The 17,601-nt window shown below is 40.8% G+C and overlaps 1 protein-coding gene across 2 annotated transcripts in view; it reads right to left on the minus strand.

The window, feature by feature from the left end:
- The window catches only part of LOC119007156 (dedicator of cytokinesis protein 2-like), a 105,942-nt gene that overhangs the window by 56,517 nt on the left and 31,824 nt on the right, over positions 1-17,601 (minus strand). For both annotated transcript variants that reach the window (XM_037076575.1, XM_037076574.1), the window contains exon 25: positions 4,621-4,763. In XM_037076575.1, the coding sequence (XP_036932470.1) occupies positions 4,621-4,763 (143 nt within the window). The remainder of the gene's footprint in view (positions 1-4,620; positions 4,764-17,601) is intronic.

Consider the following 17,601-nt stretch of genomic DNA (forward strand, 5'->3'; position numbering starts at 1 on the left):
CGATAATGTTTCCAAAATTTGCAATGGACGGGCCTTATAAACAGCAAGCTTTATGTAACTACCAAGTTTTTTTGTGATGAGGATAAAAAAACAGTAACATGAACAAAGGAGAAGATAATATACATACATCTAGTTTGTGATTAAATAGAATAAAAGCATTCTCTGGTAACTCAAAGGAACAGAAGATGGGAGTAGCAATACTGACAAATTGAAATACCTATACATCAAATCAAATATCTCAATATCAGTGTATGATAATATAATTGTGGGATCACTTCTGGTGCATCGGGAGACACTTTCAAAGCAATTCTACATGTGAATACGATGAGTCATCAAGAATGATTTGCTCCTGATTTTGCAGAGGAAGAACACTCAAAGACTGTGAGCTCAGAAAATGTCACGAGTTAACTTGAACACAGTTTTAAGACCTTCAAGATATATCTCAATATTACAGTAGGTTAATCAAACTCAAGACGATACTACATTTTTATCACAAAATCAATATTATTTAGATGAAGTGACTTGCTTTACTTTAATCTTGCTATCCTTGATATCAATTTAACATTGAACATGCAGAAACATGTCAATATATGGTGGGAAAAATAAGAACTTGCTAGTGAGGCACTATAAGTTTGAAGAAAGAGAGACAAGAAATCAAATTGTGTGATGACCCATTAAAGTAATGACACACAAGTACAAACAGGGTAAATCCATCCCTCAAATCTATGCGTGCATATGTCAAATAAGCACCTTTATGGAGTCATGGCTCCACAGATGCAGGATAAAACACACGCACACACACACGCACATATACACACACACACACACAAAGCTACAGGGAATCAGTCAATGGAAGCTGACTCAGGATTGCCTGGGGGCAGTAACTCGCAAGTGAAGCATCTGCTACATCCAAACACACCTTAGCATTAGTGCTGCAGGCTGCATCTCTCTGTGTGTGCATAACCTTGTTAGCATAATCTTGACCCAGATATACAGTGTGTGTGTGTGTATACTTTATGTGTGTATGTCCTTGTATAAGCTTATAAGCAAAGCATAAAAATGAAAAGTGAAGGTCTAACAGAAGTAGGTAAAAGGAAGTTCAAAGTTTCAAACACACCACTCACACCTTTCCCTGTGAATGTGAATGTGTGCGGATGTGTGTCTATGAGCGTATGCGTGTGCCGGCCTGACGGCAGTTGATTTGAAGAGCCTGATGGGAATCAGGAAGGCAAGATTACACTGCATGAAACGCACTGACTCACAACCACGGGACATAAAAAAGATAAACGCAACTGTAAGTGCGTGCATGTCATCTGGCATCCCATTTACATTTGAGACTCACTCAAACTCACACACACACCTACACACACATAGGGAGGTTGAGGCGCAGCTGTTGATCCTAAATAAGCCTTAATCTCTTTGGCTCACTGTAGGTATTTTGGTCTCCTGGAAAGAGTTTCTCATACAGCCGGAAGATGAGAGATGAGACACATTGTGCTCTCTCTCTCTCTCCTGCCGAAAACAAACACGTGGAAGTCGATACTCATTTATTCCAAACTGTAGCCAGACTGGTTCATCACCACTACTGGCAACATGATATGAGAAAGAAAAAAGCAGAAAACAATGTTTTGGGGCTAGGAGGAGAGAATAAAGGGAGAAAGCTCTGGTGAGCCATGTCTTCCTGTCTTTCTCTGTTAGCATCATCCCTTTATCACATACACACAAAAGCTACACAGAGCTACTTATAAATTCAACACAAACTCTCCCACAGTCTCGAGCATCTGTCTATCTTTCTTCCATCCTGCCTCTCTCTTCTTCTGTATCTCTCTCTCTCGTTTGGAGGCATCTGTGGTGTGACAACTTAATCAGGTACCACCCAGAGTGAAGAAAAGAGAGATGAGGGCTGGAAAACAAAGGAGAGAGGAAGGAGCGAATAAGAGGCGGGGGGCAAGGAGGTCAAATTGTGTCCCATCACAGTTCTTCTTCTACTTCTGTTGTTTTACCTCCATCTGTTTCACCGCTCCCCTCTTCCAATTTCACACTGTCATCCCTCCAGCTCCCTGTAATGTTTTCCTGTAAAATCCCCCCGCCATATTGTCTATGAAACGGACATTTTCACCTCCTTCTGTTTAGCCGTTAACTCTCTGTCCCGCTTTTCCATTCAATCATCCTCCCTGCACAGCCATGAGGACTTTTTTATTCATCTTCTCTGCTCTCGTTCATTTTATCCCTTACAATTTCAAAAGATTAATCCCTCATAGTTTACCCTTTTCTGGGACAAGAAACACATCTGAGTGTGTGACAAGCTATTCATTGGCAAACAACAGTGTCTGGAAACCAGGAACCATGTGGTTGTACGGTCAAGGTTCTTGTTTAACTATGCTCGAAAAGGTCGGATATGTGTTTTTGTGTGTGCATGTGTGTGTATGTGCGCGCTTGTGAGTGTGTGTGGGTGTTCTTTTTACTTTGCTGCAATGTCTGTACTTGAATAGGAACATGAATATTAAGAATGAAATATCAGAGCCAGCACCTACTCTAACATCGTCTTTAACGTTTAGTTCAAGGACCACACATCATAACGGTGTGTGTTTGTGTGTGTGTGTGTGTAGATTTCAGTGGAGAATACTGACAGAAGACCTTTCTCCTCATAAACTGCGATAGGAAACCTCTATGAGGCTGAGCATGACTAGTTTTTTAAGTCTATACATGATTGTATTAGTACCCGTCATGTTCCTTTGACACACTGCCTCTACCTGCTTTTGTTTTTGTTTTTTTTGTTTTTTTAACACCTCAACCGATGCAAATTCATCTCATCAAATTTCACTCTACTCCATTCATTACTTCTCTGCCTTCTCTCACTGTCTGTCCTCTCTAGGCTCAAGCTTCATTAGTGTTATCCAAATAAATAGAGCCGGGAAAAAAAAAAAAAAAAAAAACATACCTTCACTTCAAAGACTCAGCAGGCTGTCAACAACTTGCAGGAGCAATTAAATAGGCCTCTGCTCCATAATGGTGATGTGGTTGTTCTGTGAGTACGTGCGTATTAAAAGCGTTTAGTTCAGAGGCTAACTGGATTTTGTTTCAACGGACCAACATGCGCCAACATGCGTGAAACAAAATCAATTAGACTCTAATTGGCCAAGGCCCGCTTCATTGCACGACTGTACGACTGCGGACGAAACGGCTCGCGGCTATTTACTGTGCTCTTCAGTAGACACATTCACGTGGGTGGTGCAGAGCTCAGGGGTAGTTCAAATTCATCCAGCGATGCTAAAAAGATAAAGGAAGTGTCTTCTACTTCATGGGCTGGATAATTTGATGCAACCTTTTTCCAAGCAATAATGCTTTGTAAGAAGGTGGTATTGTATTTCAGAGGAAATTATACTTGACATTTCAGTCTCAGCTGATTGGTCTGCCTATGCTGGAAGCAGCTAGTGTTTTTCATTTGCTCTTTTTATTTCTTCCAGACATGTTCATCTTTTGAAAGGCACAGATTGTGTCTAGCTATAGTCTAAAGTGGTGCTGTTGCCTCTTGTTCCTGGGTGAGTGGGTGCACCTCAAGTGACCACTCTGGCTTTTGTTTCTGGCTGACATTTGATTATGCAACCAGTCAGGGTGCCAGGGAGCTTTGCATGATTGGGACTTATTTTTATATACTGGGTAAAACAATGTAAAAAAAAACCCCTAAAAATTGTAGAGGCTGTTTAGAAAGAGAGAAAGACATGAGAGCTTGCCTCTTTGCTCAATAGAAGCAGTTTGTCATTTTGTCTACTGTATGTGCTACAGCTTGGAATTTGCTGCACTTGAGTCAAAAACGTGTGTGATCACAAGAGGAGACACGACAGGTGTTTAAGACCTAAGCTACCTGCTAAAAATGCATTCTAAACCCTGAAGCACCTGAGGACAAACTTGGGGGAGGACAAAATTGGCAACGTTCACTATAACCTTTATTTCTGAAGCTCTGGAGCAGGTAGAAACAAAAATAAAAAAAAACACATTTAGGAGTTTAAGACTTGGCTTTCATCGGAAATTAAATTAACATGAACACTGGATAAAGCCAGGCCAAAATTGTCCTTTCATTTGGTTGATTTATTAGGGTGAAATGTTTTACAGAGGAATTAGTGATAACTGATATATACCGTAAGCAGGCTGTGAGTGATAAATGACCAAACCCTCTGCAAAAACCTAAAACAAAGATGGAATGTTTGGTGTATGTAGAGTAGATGCTACTGAAGTGGAGACTGCTGGTTTAGATAGAAAAAAACAACAAGGAAAATTTAATCTGAGGGCGTTTAAATATGTTTAAATATGCAAAGAAGATTATCTAGGTCTATATACCAATAATATTAAGAACAGAAATATGAACTCAAACAAAAATCTAAATGTGTATGTTTAACATGACTCTTAAAGAAAAGTTTACCAGTGTGTAAGGAAATGATGTCTTCACCTGTGGCGTCTCTCCCTAGCGCAGTGTTACCACATACAAATATGGCCTAAGTAATTAGATCGTCTATATATTCTCTCGATTTGACCACATGTCAACTTTGAAAACAAACACCCAGAATGCAGTCTAATACATGTGTAAACATGACAGCGTATGTTCTTTGCTGTGTGTCTCACCACATTGTCTCTGCTGAGGACCTCCAGGATGTTGTTGAGCAGCTCTAAACTGTTTCTCCTTTCATCGTGAGGCCCGTCAGCCATACTGGCCAGTGCCCCACTCAGCTCCCGCAGCATCATGGGTAACAACACATCACGGCACTCTGAAATAAAACAAAAAAAAAAAAAACCCACACGTGGTTCAATAAGCAGAAGCACAATAATAAAAAACACAAAGACAGTGCAGAATATCTTTCTGCACCAGAAAGGCTCCCAGTCGGTACGAAAAATTGGACAGTGATCGCATGCTTGCAAGAATGATGTTTTATTTACTTCTTTTTGGTAACGCGGTTAAAAATAAGAGCGATTTAAGAAGTTTAAGCACAACCATCAGCAGTCACATAAAACATCAACATCACACAAACAAGATTTGCTTTAATATGACATCTCTCTGAAAACAACCCTTCAGAACCTAAAGCCTGGACTCTTACATCAATTGGTGCGGCACCTGTGGAGACAGCTGTGCCCACACAGTTTTGAGTAATGATGCTGAGGCACCCTGAAAAGAGATTCCACCCTAACGCCAGACTGCATATCAATCAAGTGTCTATTTACAGTTCCATACATGTCTGCTGCTCTGTCAGCCGCACAGTCAACACATCCATCACTGCGGCCTGGCACGCTTTCTCTTTCCCATCTCTCTGATTAATCCTAATCTTTTGGTTAATTCATGTGTTAATTTGGTCACACTTGCAACAGATCATCAGTTATGACATCCATAAAAGATTATGTCAAAGTGAAGGGCAGCGAAGTGAGGAAACAATTTGATTAATGTTTAAGTATAGTTAAATCTTCTGTACATGCGGGGATCTGTTATATTCTTATATTACTTCTTCTTCTGCTCAACCGCTCTATTAATTCTTTATGGATGTCAAATGGTCATAGCGCTTCTTTGGGGGTTGCCCAAAGTCACTCTAGGAATCACAGGAAATCATTAAGAGGCTGAAGTAGTGAAAGTACTTCAGATGGAAAAAGAAGTATCGGCACAGTAAATTCAAGGATATGTATGAGGTGTCGAGTTAGGCTGGATTATTTCTTCACTCTCTCTCAAGCTTTCAGCCTGATGAATGTGTTTATTTGATGTCCCACAATATCTTTAATGGACCAAGAAGGAAGACTTTTAAAAGCAGCCCTTGCCTTCAGCTGCCAACAAAATAATGCTACTTCAGACTTAACATAATTTAAGTTTATCTTCAGGCAACACTAACATAAAGAGAGAGCTTTAGCTTTGCACAAGGCTGAAAAGCTGCAAGGTTAAAGTTCCCATGAAGTCAAAATTGCTATTCGAGCGTTTTTGTCACATTTGTTTTTCTCCACATGTGACCTCTTCGCCAGAATCAGGGCAGAAAGCAGCAAAATAAGCCATTTTGTGTTATTCATAATTATATTCTAGATTTTGCGACCTCTGGGCAAATCATTAAATGCTTTGATGACTCATCCTGCACCCTGGGGTGTATATCAATTTTTTGTCCATTAAAAGCTTTCTTTGTTTAATGACATGGCCATGGATATATATAAAGAAAAATGTCTCCAGTGGACTGGACCTCCCTGATTACTTTACAAAAACACAACAATATAACTTGATTCACTGATTTGGCAGAAACTGGGTAAAGTTTTATGGAATGTTTTATTCTAGTTGCCACTCTGCTGCCCTTGGGTTGCTCTGTCTGGAACAGTCTGGACTGATAGCAGTTACTTTAGCAACAAGTGGAGCTAACAAACACACTGATAACCAGGAGCTTGTTGATGAACAGCTCTGGACCAGCGCCATACGCAGCCTCCGAGAACAACAACGGAGGCCAGTGGGAGCACTGAGGTGATTTATGGTAGACAGATACTGGTAGCTTTGCTGCTTAAGTAAGCGCTCGCTGCTGCTAAATGTAGATAGCTGCCACCAGTTTGGTAAGCAGTCCTCGCTGACTCTGCTCCAGGCTGCCAGGAGCCAAACCCGGATCCATGGGGTCTTTAAACCCCTATCTTCTTAGTGAAATGGCTGATGTGTCATTTTAAATGTCTTTCTGAGCTTTTATTGAGAATTTGTTGATGCAAAACCAGGCTTCTAATTGTTATTTTAGACAATAAATTTGACATTTTATAAGGTAATCATGAGAATGAGGTAATTTCACTAAGCACAGATAGTTCAAAGGACTTTTAAGGAGGCCGTCGCACTAAAATTCTCCTCTGGCACTGTTTAGATCCCAGGCCGTCACAGACCAAGGTGACAATAAATCCTCTGATTACTGATCCTTTGAATCTCTTCCACTTGTCTACGACCTCTCCCTGTCTTGTCTTCGTCTTTTTCCGTCCCCCCCCCCCCCTGCATCCTCCATCCCATCTCTCTTTTGTAGCCGCAGGTAGACAGAGCCCATTAAAAGCTCATTTGGGCTGACGCTCGTTAGTTTCATTATTAACCGAGCCAAGCCTGTACGCCCGCTGAGTGGACCCTCATCACAACACTCACTCCATCACACAAACATGTGGAGAGGGGCAAAGGCATGAGTCACTGACTGCCATCGATGACTCAGAGAAGTAGGGGGAGGAGACAGGAGGGGGAGGGGCCTAGACAGGTGGAGCAAATCCAATATGAGAATGGGGTGGTGAGACACAGGGAAAGATTGGATGACAAATGTAGTATCTCAATCTGTTTAACATAATGAATAATGTATAACGTTCAATAAAACTGTACTTTTTGTGAATGAAAACAGGGAGGCCTCCCATCTGTGCCCTTTAAAAAGATACAGGATAGTGTAGTCGATGGTGCCAGCTTTGTGTTTGAGCACAAACCCTGCTAAATCTGTTTAATCCATCAGAGCAGAAACTCATCATCCTTTGTCCTTTCACATAGAGAAAACAATGGGTGTTTTATGGCAGTATTGTTGTGTGTGCGAGCTCAAGGAATTAATCCATCTGCCTTCCGGTGGCTGGATGTGCCATTAAACCAGTGGAGAACTCCATTCCCTGGTGAAATGACCCCAAAGCCACCTGCTTCTTTATTTCTATTGATCTGAGAAACAAACCCAGCCAATATTTTTAGGTGTAACATGTTGAGGGGAGGGAAAGTGAAACAGAGAGCAGGTGGGAGGGGTTGAAAGGGTCTCTTGTTGTGTGCAGACACTGTGTGCTTTTTTGTTCCTATGGCATCAGGAGCCAGGCATAATGAAAAAATAACCGCGATGGCAAGTTTCAAGGTGTACGCTTACCTTGACCCTATGTGTATTTGCAGGAAGATGGGAGAATGCATTCAAGGAGCCCTATGCATAACATTACTGCACACTGAGTAGTTTGTCCCAATAGCTGTGTTTCCATCATTGCGAATATAAAGCATGCTTAAGAAATGTGAATTTGGCACCTATTCCATCAACTGGTTTGGAGGGAACAAACCAGGCTGTGCAAAGTGGAACTGAAAAAAAAAGTGGAAAAAAAAGACAAAAAGGAAAAGAAAAAGAAAAAAAGAAAGACAATAGAGTTTTTGGACAAAAAACTCAATCCAGGAACTGTAACTTAATTTCATATTTCGTTAGTTATTTTCCAAATAATGAAAACTTTCATCAACAGTCATATCAGATGCATACATTTACTTTCACCTTTCTACAGGGCCTGCAGACACTCATAGTATTTATTTTCAGCAGTTTGAATACTGATGGAAAAACAGCCAGTCTCATGCCTTTTGAGCACTCTCTCTATAACCTGCAATCATCTCGGAGCTTTTGTTTGCAGAGGAAAACACCTTTAGCTCAGTCAGCAGCTGCTTTTCATCTTCAAATTCACAAAACCTGTCCATGAACCCCTTAATAGCTTGCTCATCTTCCGCATCCTGCTCTGACAGATCTATGAGGGTGTGTATTGTCTGATTTTACTTAAGTTCTCCTTCCCTTCAAAACACCTCTGGAGCTCCTTAATATGAGCATAAAAATGATAAAGCACAGGCTGCTTTGATAATGCTCCTTTAGACTCTGTGGCTGATGAGACTCTCTCAATGATGCAGAACCTTTAACTTTGCAGTTTTTTTTTCAGCACCTAGCCTGGCCTAGAATAACATCAGGATGTAAATATCTGCTGCTTCAGCCAGAATGGTGGCATTCTCCAAGACTTCTTTGAACAGCCCTGTGGTCCTCCGGGCTTTCAGTCTTGTAAGAACAGCAGCTACACTGCTGTGCAGCTCCTGCGTGTAGGTTATCCTTTCAAAGGGCATTTGAAATGATTGCCATTTCAAGTCACTCTTGCAGCTGGATGCTGCACTGTGGCTGACCGTACACATTGTCTGTTAAGAAATATAGTGTCCCAACAGTGGGATGTGCAAGAAAAAACTTCTTTGAACACTAATGATTAAGGTCTCTACTTTTTGAAGTACAAAAGAAGCCAGCATACAGTGGCCCACCTCAATACTGTAATCAGACACTGTGGAAGCCCCCTGGGGTTTTATTTCTTGACAAAATAAACCTTAATAGTACTGTCATATTGGCGAAGTAGTTTAACCAACACTACAAATTTTGAGCTTTTGTTGTTATTGTGAAAAGCAGTTGCTTGCTGACTAAATGCAGTTCATTCCCTCAGCAAGATCTTACTCCTTAAATGTAAATAACTTGCAAAGGTAGTTTTCAATCTGCTTCTGCCAGCCTTGTCTTGTTCTGTTATTGCCATTTTCCAATATCACTCTTCACCATCTCAGTCTTTTGACTGTTGCTGTCGATCTTGTTTCCCTCTCTCCGGTGACCCCTTGATGTGCCCTTTCACACCTCCACTTTTGATTCTCATTCCTGTCACGTCAACAGACTGTCCTATCAGTCACCATTCTGCTTCTCCAACTCAGATTTCACCACAATTTTTTTTTAGAAACGCATCAGAAATCTGCTGACTATTTCTAGTTTGATATTCAAACCAATCCCAGACTTTGTGTTGTCACAAGCTTCTGTCTTCTCAGTGAGAATAGAACAATAAAACAGGTGCCATGTGTTTGCGCCTCTCAAACAGAACTTCCTTTCAGGCTGCATACAAATCCGGCACACAATCCTAGGATTGCCAGAGTCTTACCCCAGTTTTGGCTCTAATCCTATAACCTTAAACCATTTTTACAGGCGTCTTTCTGGTGGAGCTTGCTAGTGGCTAGTTTTGTAAGGAAGCAGCCAAAAAGAGATGCTGCCTGAAAGGCTCAACTGAAGGCTGAGGGGGGCTAGTGGCAGGGGAGATGAAGAGGCAGAGCAGTTTTGCAAAAGGCAGAGAAACAGAGAGAAATACTGAAGAAAGTGAGAAAAAATTCCTGGATCTGTCCCTTTATCTGGATCTGCACAAAGTTAATTTCTTCTTATGTGGGCCATGACCCATCCTCCATCCAAGTTTTATAGAAATCCACTCCAATTTTTTTTTGTAAACCTGCTGATAAACAAACCAACTAATAAATAAACACGGGTGAAAACATAACCTCCTTGCTGAGGTAAAAAAAAAAAAAAAGAAACATCCACTTGACTCACCAATGGTCACACTTCCTCTGCATACTCATGTTTTCTATATTCCATGCGCCTGTTTGATTTACAGTGGTAGCATGTTATCTGTTTTAGCCTGCGGTGCAACAATGCAGTAAATCAATTCAGCCATGCTGTGGAAGAGGGATTGGCCAACAGGCACTGACAGACAAATGGAAATCGAGGTCTTGGGGCAAACATCGGGATGCATTTTAACTTTTTCTCATCTAGCTTTCACAGTGTGCGGATATACACACTTGTTCAAAGAAGCAGAAATACACACAGGTGCTCACACACAACATATTCAGACCGCACACTGACAGAGCTTCAAGTACTCATCTATATTCAATTGGAAATGTCTATTTATTCTAGCCGTAATCTCCCTTTGATTACTTATACCAATGTGTGTCGGTGTGCGTGAAGCGTGAATTGTCCTTTTTGTGTGAGATTTTTGGTGCTTCGTCGCTATTCTATGTGTAAGAGCTGGGATCTCTTTATGTCTGTGTCAGAGCGTGGTTATGCGTTTGGGTTACCAAGTTTGTGCGAGCAGACAGCCACCACTGCTGGCAAGCCACCACACAGAGTGCAGCTTTGATGGCTCAGCAGCCAGCTCATCCTTTTTCTGCTCCATTTTTTCCTTTGACAGCCAAACACAATAAACTATGGCACATGCTAATGAGATGCAATCTCAGTTTCTAAGAGGCATGTAAATCAGAGGTGTCTACCCCTTTCTCTCTGTCCTTCCCTCTCTTCCCTCCGTTTGGTTGTCGTGCCTCGCTTTCGGATGACAGAGTGATAGAGAAGATGATAATGAGGTTTGGAGACGCAACGACAAGTAAATCTTCTGAGTTGAGAGGGGGCTGGGACCATGCCAACTGTCGTCCCGCTTGGTGATGACTAAATGTCTCTCTCAGCAGGTTTTTCATCTCTCTGTGTCACTGTGGGTGTCTCCCCTCATCCACCCTCTCCCCATCCTTCATTTGTCTTCCTCTTCCCTTCCTCACTTCTTCCCCTTGTTCCATCTTTAAGCCCCATTAGAAATTTAAAGCCCCGCATTTCCTCTGTTCCTGTTTAGGTTGTGCTGGTCTGTCCACACTTCTCTCTCTTTCGTTTAAATTGCTGGTGCAATTTGGAGTGGTGGTAAAACATATTTTGACACATGTGATTTGTAAAAGCAAGAAAGCTGTCACAAAATGGTTTACTGGTGTAATATTTTTTTCATAGAAATACATAAAATTGTCCTGCCTGTGTGAATGAGTGCTCTCCCGAAAGTGTAGCCAGGTAACTTACAGATGATAGAGGGCACTACAGAATGGTGATATAAAGCAGATATGATGCCTGAAAGGACATTTTTCACTGTGATATTTGCTATGATGCTGATTAGACTCAGCACAGAACAAATGATGTCAGCAAAACAAAAGTAAACACATTCACAGCAAAGGCTGCAGTCTTGAGTTTAATTATATTTCACCCTATTTTCTCCCAACTACACATTCAAACACACAAAACAAGAATAGCCGAGGACTTTCTATAATAAGAAATTAAGAACAATATAGTAAAACAGCTTCAGTTCTGCTTGTGAAGAACACTGTTCAATTACCTACAGGACCCATAGAATCCCCAAGAGAACCTCCTTAAAAGACCAGTACAACCTCTGGAACTCTACTGGAACCCGAGAACTGTCTCAACTGTGTGAATGCTCTTCGAGGTTGTTTATATCTGGAATTTACATGCGTCTCAGGTGATCTCAATCCCAAGTCAACAGCTCTGTCAGTTCACACCTGGCGTGCTTCTCAACATGCATCTTAATAACTTCATGTATAACATATACTGAATTTGCAAGATGATAAATACAATTTTTAAGAATTTGTCATCTACTGTTTCACAAAGCGTATTGCGTTTCTCCAAACTCAAAAAGTCTCAAAACTGAACACTTTTTTCAGGGAGTCCGTGGACTTTCTCCCCAGGTGACAAAGATGTGGCCTAAATTAGCAACTGTTGAATTTATTTGTAAAATTCTACATTTTTAATGTCATTCAAATGTTTGTTAAATGTAACTCTCATCCCTTAAAATTGAGCATTTTTTAACAGAGTCAGGGGATATTGTGATTTCTGGTTAAAAGATGAAATCGACAGGCAGTGTATTCATTAACATCTGCTGCTTACCTTGGCTCATAAGAGGGCCAAACTATGTTATCTACATTACAGTGAATCAAAAGGAATGCTTGTGTGTGGCTTCTTGTAGTTTCAAATGTCAGTTGGTGTCTTGTCACTATAACAACATCATGTTCTGCATTGATGATGTCCTTGTCAGGGTCAAATGTGTCCCTGACCACCTGGTCCAGTGGTGTGAGTGATCAAATTACAATAACTCTCGGTGGCCATTTACACTTGGATCAAGAGGTGTGTACTTGTGTACACTATAGAAACTCTTTACTGATCACAAGAACATATTTAATGACCCCAAGAACCTGATACAGAACCTTCAGAATATTCTGAACCATGATAACCTTTGGAGCTGCCACTAAAATCTCCAAAATGACCCCTAAAACCTTCTCAGTGTCCATTAACAGGCTAAAACTATTTAAGTATGATATGACTTGCTCTCTGGACACTAGACCTTCCTAAAACATACCTTGAATTCATCTGTGACAAAAAGTATCCCAGAAATCTACTAAAGGTATTCTGGAACCTCCTCTATTAAACCTCTAAAATAACCCACACATCTTCTTAAAAGACCCAGAAAAGCTTCTCTAGATTCTTAAAATAGTACTAGGGGGGCGCCGCATAGCTCGGTCGGTAGCACGACCCATGTGCCGAGGCTCTGCAGCGGACCCGGGTTCGACTCCCGGCCTGGGTCCCTTTGCTGCGTGTCACTCCCCGTCTCTTACCCTGTTTCCTGTCTAACTCTTCAGCTGTACTATCAAATAAAGCCAGAAAATGCCCCAAAAAAAAAAAAAATAAAAATAAAAAAATAGTGTACTAGTATGTAGGTGAAACGAAATTAAAACCAGGTTCTTGCTTTAAGCCGTCACCTGATTGTACGTGTTGATAGTTGCTCATTTGTCCAGACAGAACCGTTTTTCATATTTACCACTAAAAACAAAGATTTTTTGGAAGGACAACTAATATGAGATATTGCTGTTGTTACTGCTCCAGTAATCCCCTAGAGTTCTGCTTCAAGGTGCAGCTTTTATTTATTTCACCCTGTGTTTCAAACAGCATGTAAATTATCTTTCTCAGTCTTTCCACCTGTCTTAGTCGCTATCTGTGAGCCGCCCGCTAATTGCCAGCCCTCATCTCTGTCTTCCTGCTCTGCCCCGTCTTCCATATGACTATTAAATTGATTGACCAATTAGTGTGTTGGTAGCAGTGGTGTTTTAGATCAATATAAGCGAGGCAGATCAATGGTAGATTAATGCCTCGCGGCAAACCATCTTTGACCGATGGGCAAGCTTATTCCCAGTGTCCTCTAATAGTTGGGTAATATGTCACGAGGCTCCAGGCTCTGGTTAAGCCTATATCTGATTTTGTATTTGTTCAGATTGGATAACAGGACGAGCTGGACTGAGATACATACACTTGATCTGTAAATCTTTATCCACTTATTCTTTATATTATAACCAATTTAGTGACGTGTTGAAATCGTGTGTCATCATATCCTCAAGGCCATCCACTTCACTGTTATCGCTGCTGGTGTATAATGACCCGACGTCCCAACAAGGATCATTAAGCTCCACAGAGTCACAGAAATGTTATTTTGTCGTAACCTGACACCTCGTTCTGCAGTGAAGAGCTGGCTTTTGACAGCACCAAGCTGTCTCACATCTGTACAAAATGAATTAATGGGCAGGTGTGCCGATACAATGACCGTTGTGTCCGTCTACTGTCCTTGTCTGCATTCAGTTTCCATCGAGATCAACCCAGAGACACAAGCATGGATCGGAATATAAATGAGAGGGAAGGAGAGTGTGAGACAGAGGCATTTCCCAAAATGATTAAACTCCATTCACTTTGCTCCATTAGACTCATCCATCCCTCTTTTACATCCACAACGTCCCAAACTGCAATCTCTGCAGACTCTGAATGAATGACAGAAACTACGTCTCTCTCTCTTCCTCTTTCATTAACCTTGTGGAACGAACCAACCAACAGCTCGATGGGGAAGCTGAGATAATTTGGGTCAGCCTGTACAACAGTCAAAAATAATTTGGCTTTTCTGCTGTCAAACACCCAAAAACACATATTAACATCCAGACAAATGCACAAAAACCATTTCCTGGACCCAATTTATATTCATGGTTGTTTGACAGGTACAGCAGACTATTTTTACTGGGTGTTTGAGAGTGTGATCTCAATTTCAGTTACTGTAAGCCGTGACATGAACTTTAATGTGATCTAATAAAAGCTAATGTAATGTAACATTGCATAAAATAATTTATTAGGACAAGACACAGCAGGAAGTAAGAAAAGAGGAAAGGAGAGATAGATTAGAGGACAATTGCTTTTGTCCAAAGTGACTTATGGTAATTCATACATAATATTCATATACTGATTGGCGGTGGCTGCCATGCAAGGTGTTTGTGGCTCAGTATCTTGCCCAAGGACACTTTGACATGCAGACCAGGGGAATCGAACCATCAACCTTCCAACAACAAGATGCTGGCTCTACCCCTGAGTCACAAACACCCCAGAGAAGAGGGAGAGGGGAAAAAGAAGGAGGACAAAAAAAAGAAGAAGAAGAAGAAGAAAAACAAAAACAAAAACAAAAAGAAGAAGAAGGACAAAGAGAAGCACACAGCAGCTATTTAAGGTTTTTTATTTTTCACATGTCTGTCTCCTTAATAACTATATAATAAAGAATAGCATATACGCATATAGGGGCTTAATGGACCAGCAAGCAACCTGTTACCACACACTTGCACACTCATACACCCTGTGCAGCAGTAAAGCTGACAGCTTTGAAATTACAGCTTAACCAGCTGCTTTGAGGAAGGCCAGGAGAAATACACAACAATAAACGCATGTCCCTTATGGCAAATGCAAACGCTTGCTGACCCCCCGGGCACACATATATCACATACCATCTTTACACAATAAAAACATATTCACAGGAGAGTTAGTGAGATACTAACATGGCCTAATAACAATTTAGACCATATGGAGGAAGGACGTTCATCCGTTAATTGGTTACTTGATGATATCTCCCTTGGAAGCGAAAGATAGAAAACTTCGGTATTGTTTAACTGGGGCCCAAAGTGACACGTCACTAATACTGATTGGTGGAGAATGTGTGGACAACTGAGATCACTCAGCACTGATTAAATCCTGACGATAATAAATGTACAGCACATCAATCATCCATATGCATAAACCACTGACATGAATCTGTTAAGTAATCACGGCAGCTGGAAATATGGACATGGGTGTGAACAACGTCAACAATTCTGTATAATGCGCTGCGGTAAAACGCAAGCAATTTAGGTAATGAGATCGCTGTTGTCCATAAGGATTGATATAAAAACTGCTCACTGCATAGGCATTCTTTTGGATTTTGAGTCGTTTTTTATGTCATGTTACAGAGATACTTAGCTTGAACAATAAATCTTGCAAGAGCATCAAAGACCAGCAAGAGACTAAAACATCTGTGTTTCCTTTAATCTGTTTTATATACACGACGAGTGACATGATTGCAGTCTTTTCTCCAGCTGCACAGATGGAGGAGGGGAAATGGCAGACTGGCTGAGAAAATACAGAGGGTTAGTGGATTGAATCAGGGACTTTGACCAGCTTTGGGAAATGAGTGGGCAAACAAAATGACAGACTCATCCCTCTGTCCCTCTGCCCTTTGCTCTCCCTGATCTCCCGGCGTTTTCCCCCTTTATCAGTGTTGATGCTCTCAATCTGTCACAGTGATCGCCTGACAGCATTATAATTTGCCTAAATTGAGCCATAATGCGCCTTGTAAATTTAATTTTGTCTCAAAACCAGATTAACCCGTATGACAGAACACACATGTGTATCTGTGCATGACTGCCACCCTCCATATGGGTGCATTGTGTGCATTTGTGTGTGTATACAGTATGCGCTTGCCAAGATCCTTAATCCCAGGAGCGTATGCTGAATAAATCAGTATTTTTGACCAAGAAAAAAAAATCCAATCCCTTCAAAGGCTTCCCATGGATGCAACCAGTCATGAGGAAGCCAAGCACATGGACAGGAAATTAGACACACACACACACACACACACACACACACACACACACAAATTTCAGACCAGAGTTGGGAGAAACCTCATGACAAAAACAACAACTGCTGTGTTACTGAATAATGGCAACAACAATTAAATCTTATACATAAATATACAATACTCTTACTCAAGCTGGCATGATTAGTCGATTATTTGATTTGTTGTCTACACTGAATTAATGTCAGTTATTTTTAAACAATTAATTACACAATCGCAAATCACAATCTTTCATTTCAGCTTCTCAAATGATAATATATTCTGACTTCTTCAGTCCTTTATGGTGTAAACTGAACATCTTTGGGCTGTAGACAAACAAAACATTTGAGGACGTCATTTAGAACGTGTTAAAGAAAGTGTTGACTTTTTTCCACCATTTCCTGAAATTTTATGGACTAAACAATGGACCAAATGACTTACTGACAGTGAATGTAATTGTTAAAAAGGAGCAGATTCAAACCTTTCCAATCCAATGTTTGCAGTCAACAATGTCCTTTTGCAATGAGGACATCACATTCCTCAGCAGTGTGTGAGGAAAAACTGTGAAGCGTACACAAATGTGCTGCTCATAATGCACCTCCAGTGAATAAAAAAGAGATTACAGAACAAGGAATTGTCCAAATCTGTTCTGGTTGCATTGCACTCAGTACATTTATAATCCAATTATCACCTTGATTTTTCTATCTCCATTTTTTTTTTTTTTTTTTAAAGCAGACTAAGATAAAGATATCAGTAATAGTAAGAAATCTACATAGGATTCCCTGGTCGTCCCTGAGCTTACGAAACATCTATCTGAAGGCAAGCAACTCTACTTCAGTAGAAAATTAATGTCTACATGAAACAAAGAACTCTATCGTATCATACCTGAATCACATCTTAGCCCATGTATCTAGATACGTATCAAATCATTGTTTAAGGGAGAGATGCTGACAAATGATGATTCCTAGGTTCATTCATTCTCACTTTCTGCCAAACATGAGGAAGTCTGTCTCTTACACATACATACATAAGCACACACCTTGTTAGGACTTTACATTGATTTCCATTCATTGTGAACAGCCTAACCCAAATCCAAACTCCATCCTAAACCATAAGAAATTCATGCCTAACCCTAAACTAAACCTCACTGAACCAGTTTTTGGTCCCCAGATGGTCTACTGGTCCCAACAAGGTTGTATAGTGGAAAAGGTCCCCAGTATGTAATAAGAATGCCACACACACACACACACACACTGC

The sequence above is a fragment of the Acanthopagrus latus genome, chromosome 18 (assembly GCF_904848185.1).
Source record: "Acanthopagrus latus isolate v.2019 chromosome 18, fAcaLat1.1, whole genome shotgun sequence".
NCBI classification, from domain to species: domain Eukaryota; kingdom Metazoa; phylum Chordata; class Actinopteri; order Spariformes; family Sparidae; genus Acanthopagrus; species Acanthopagrus latus.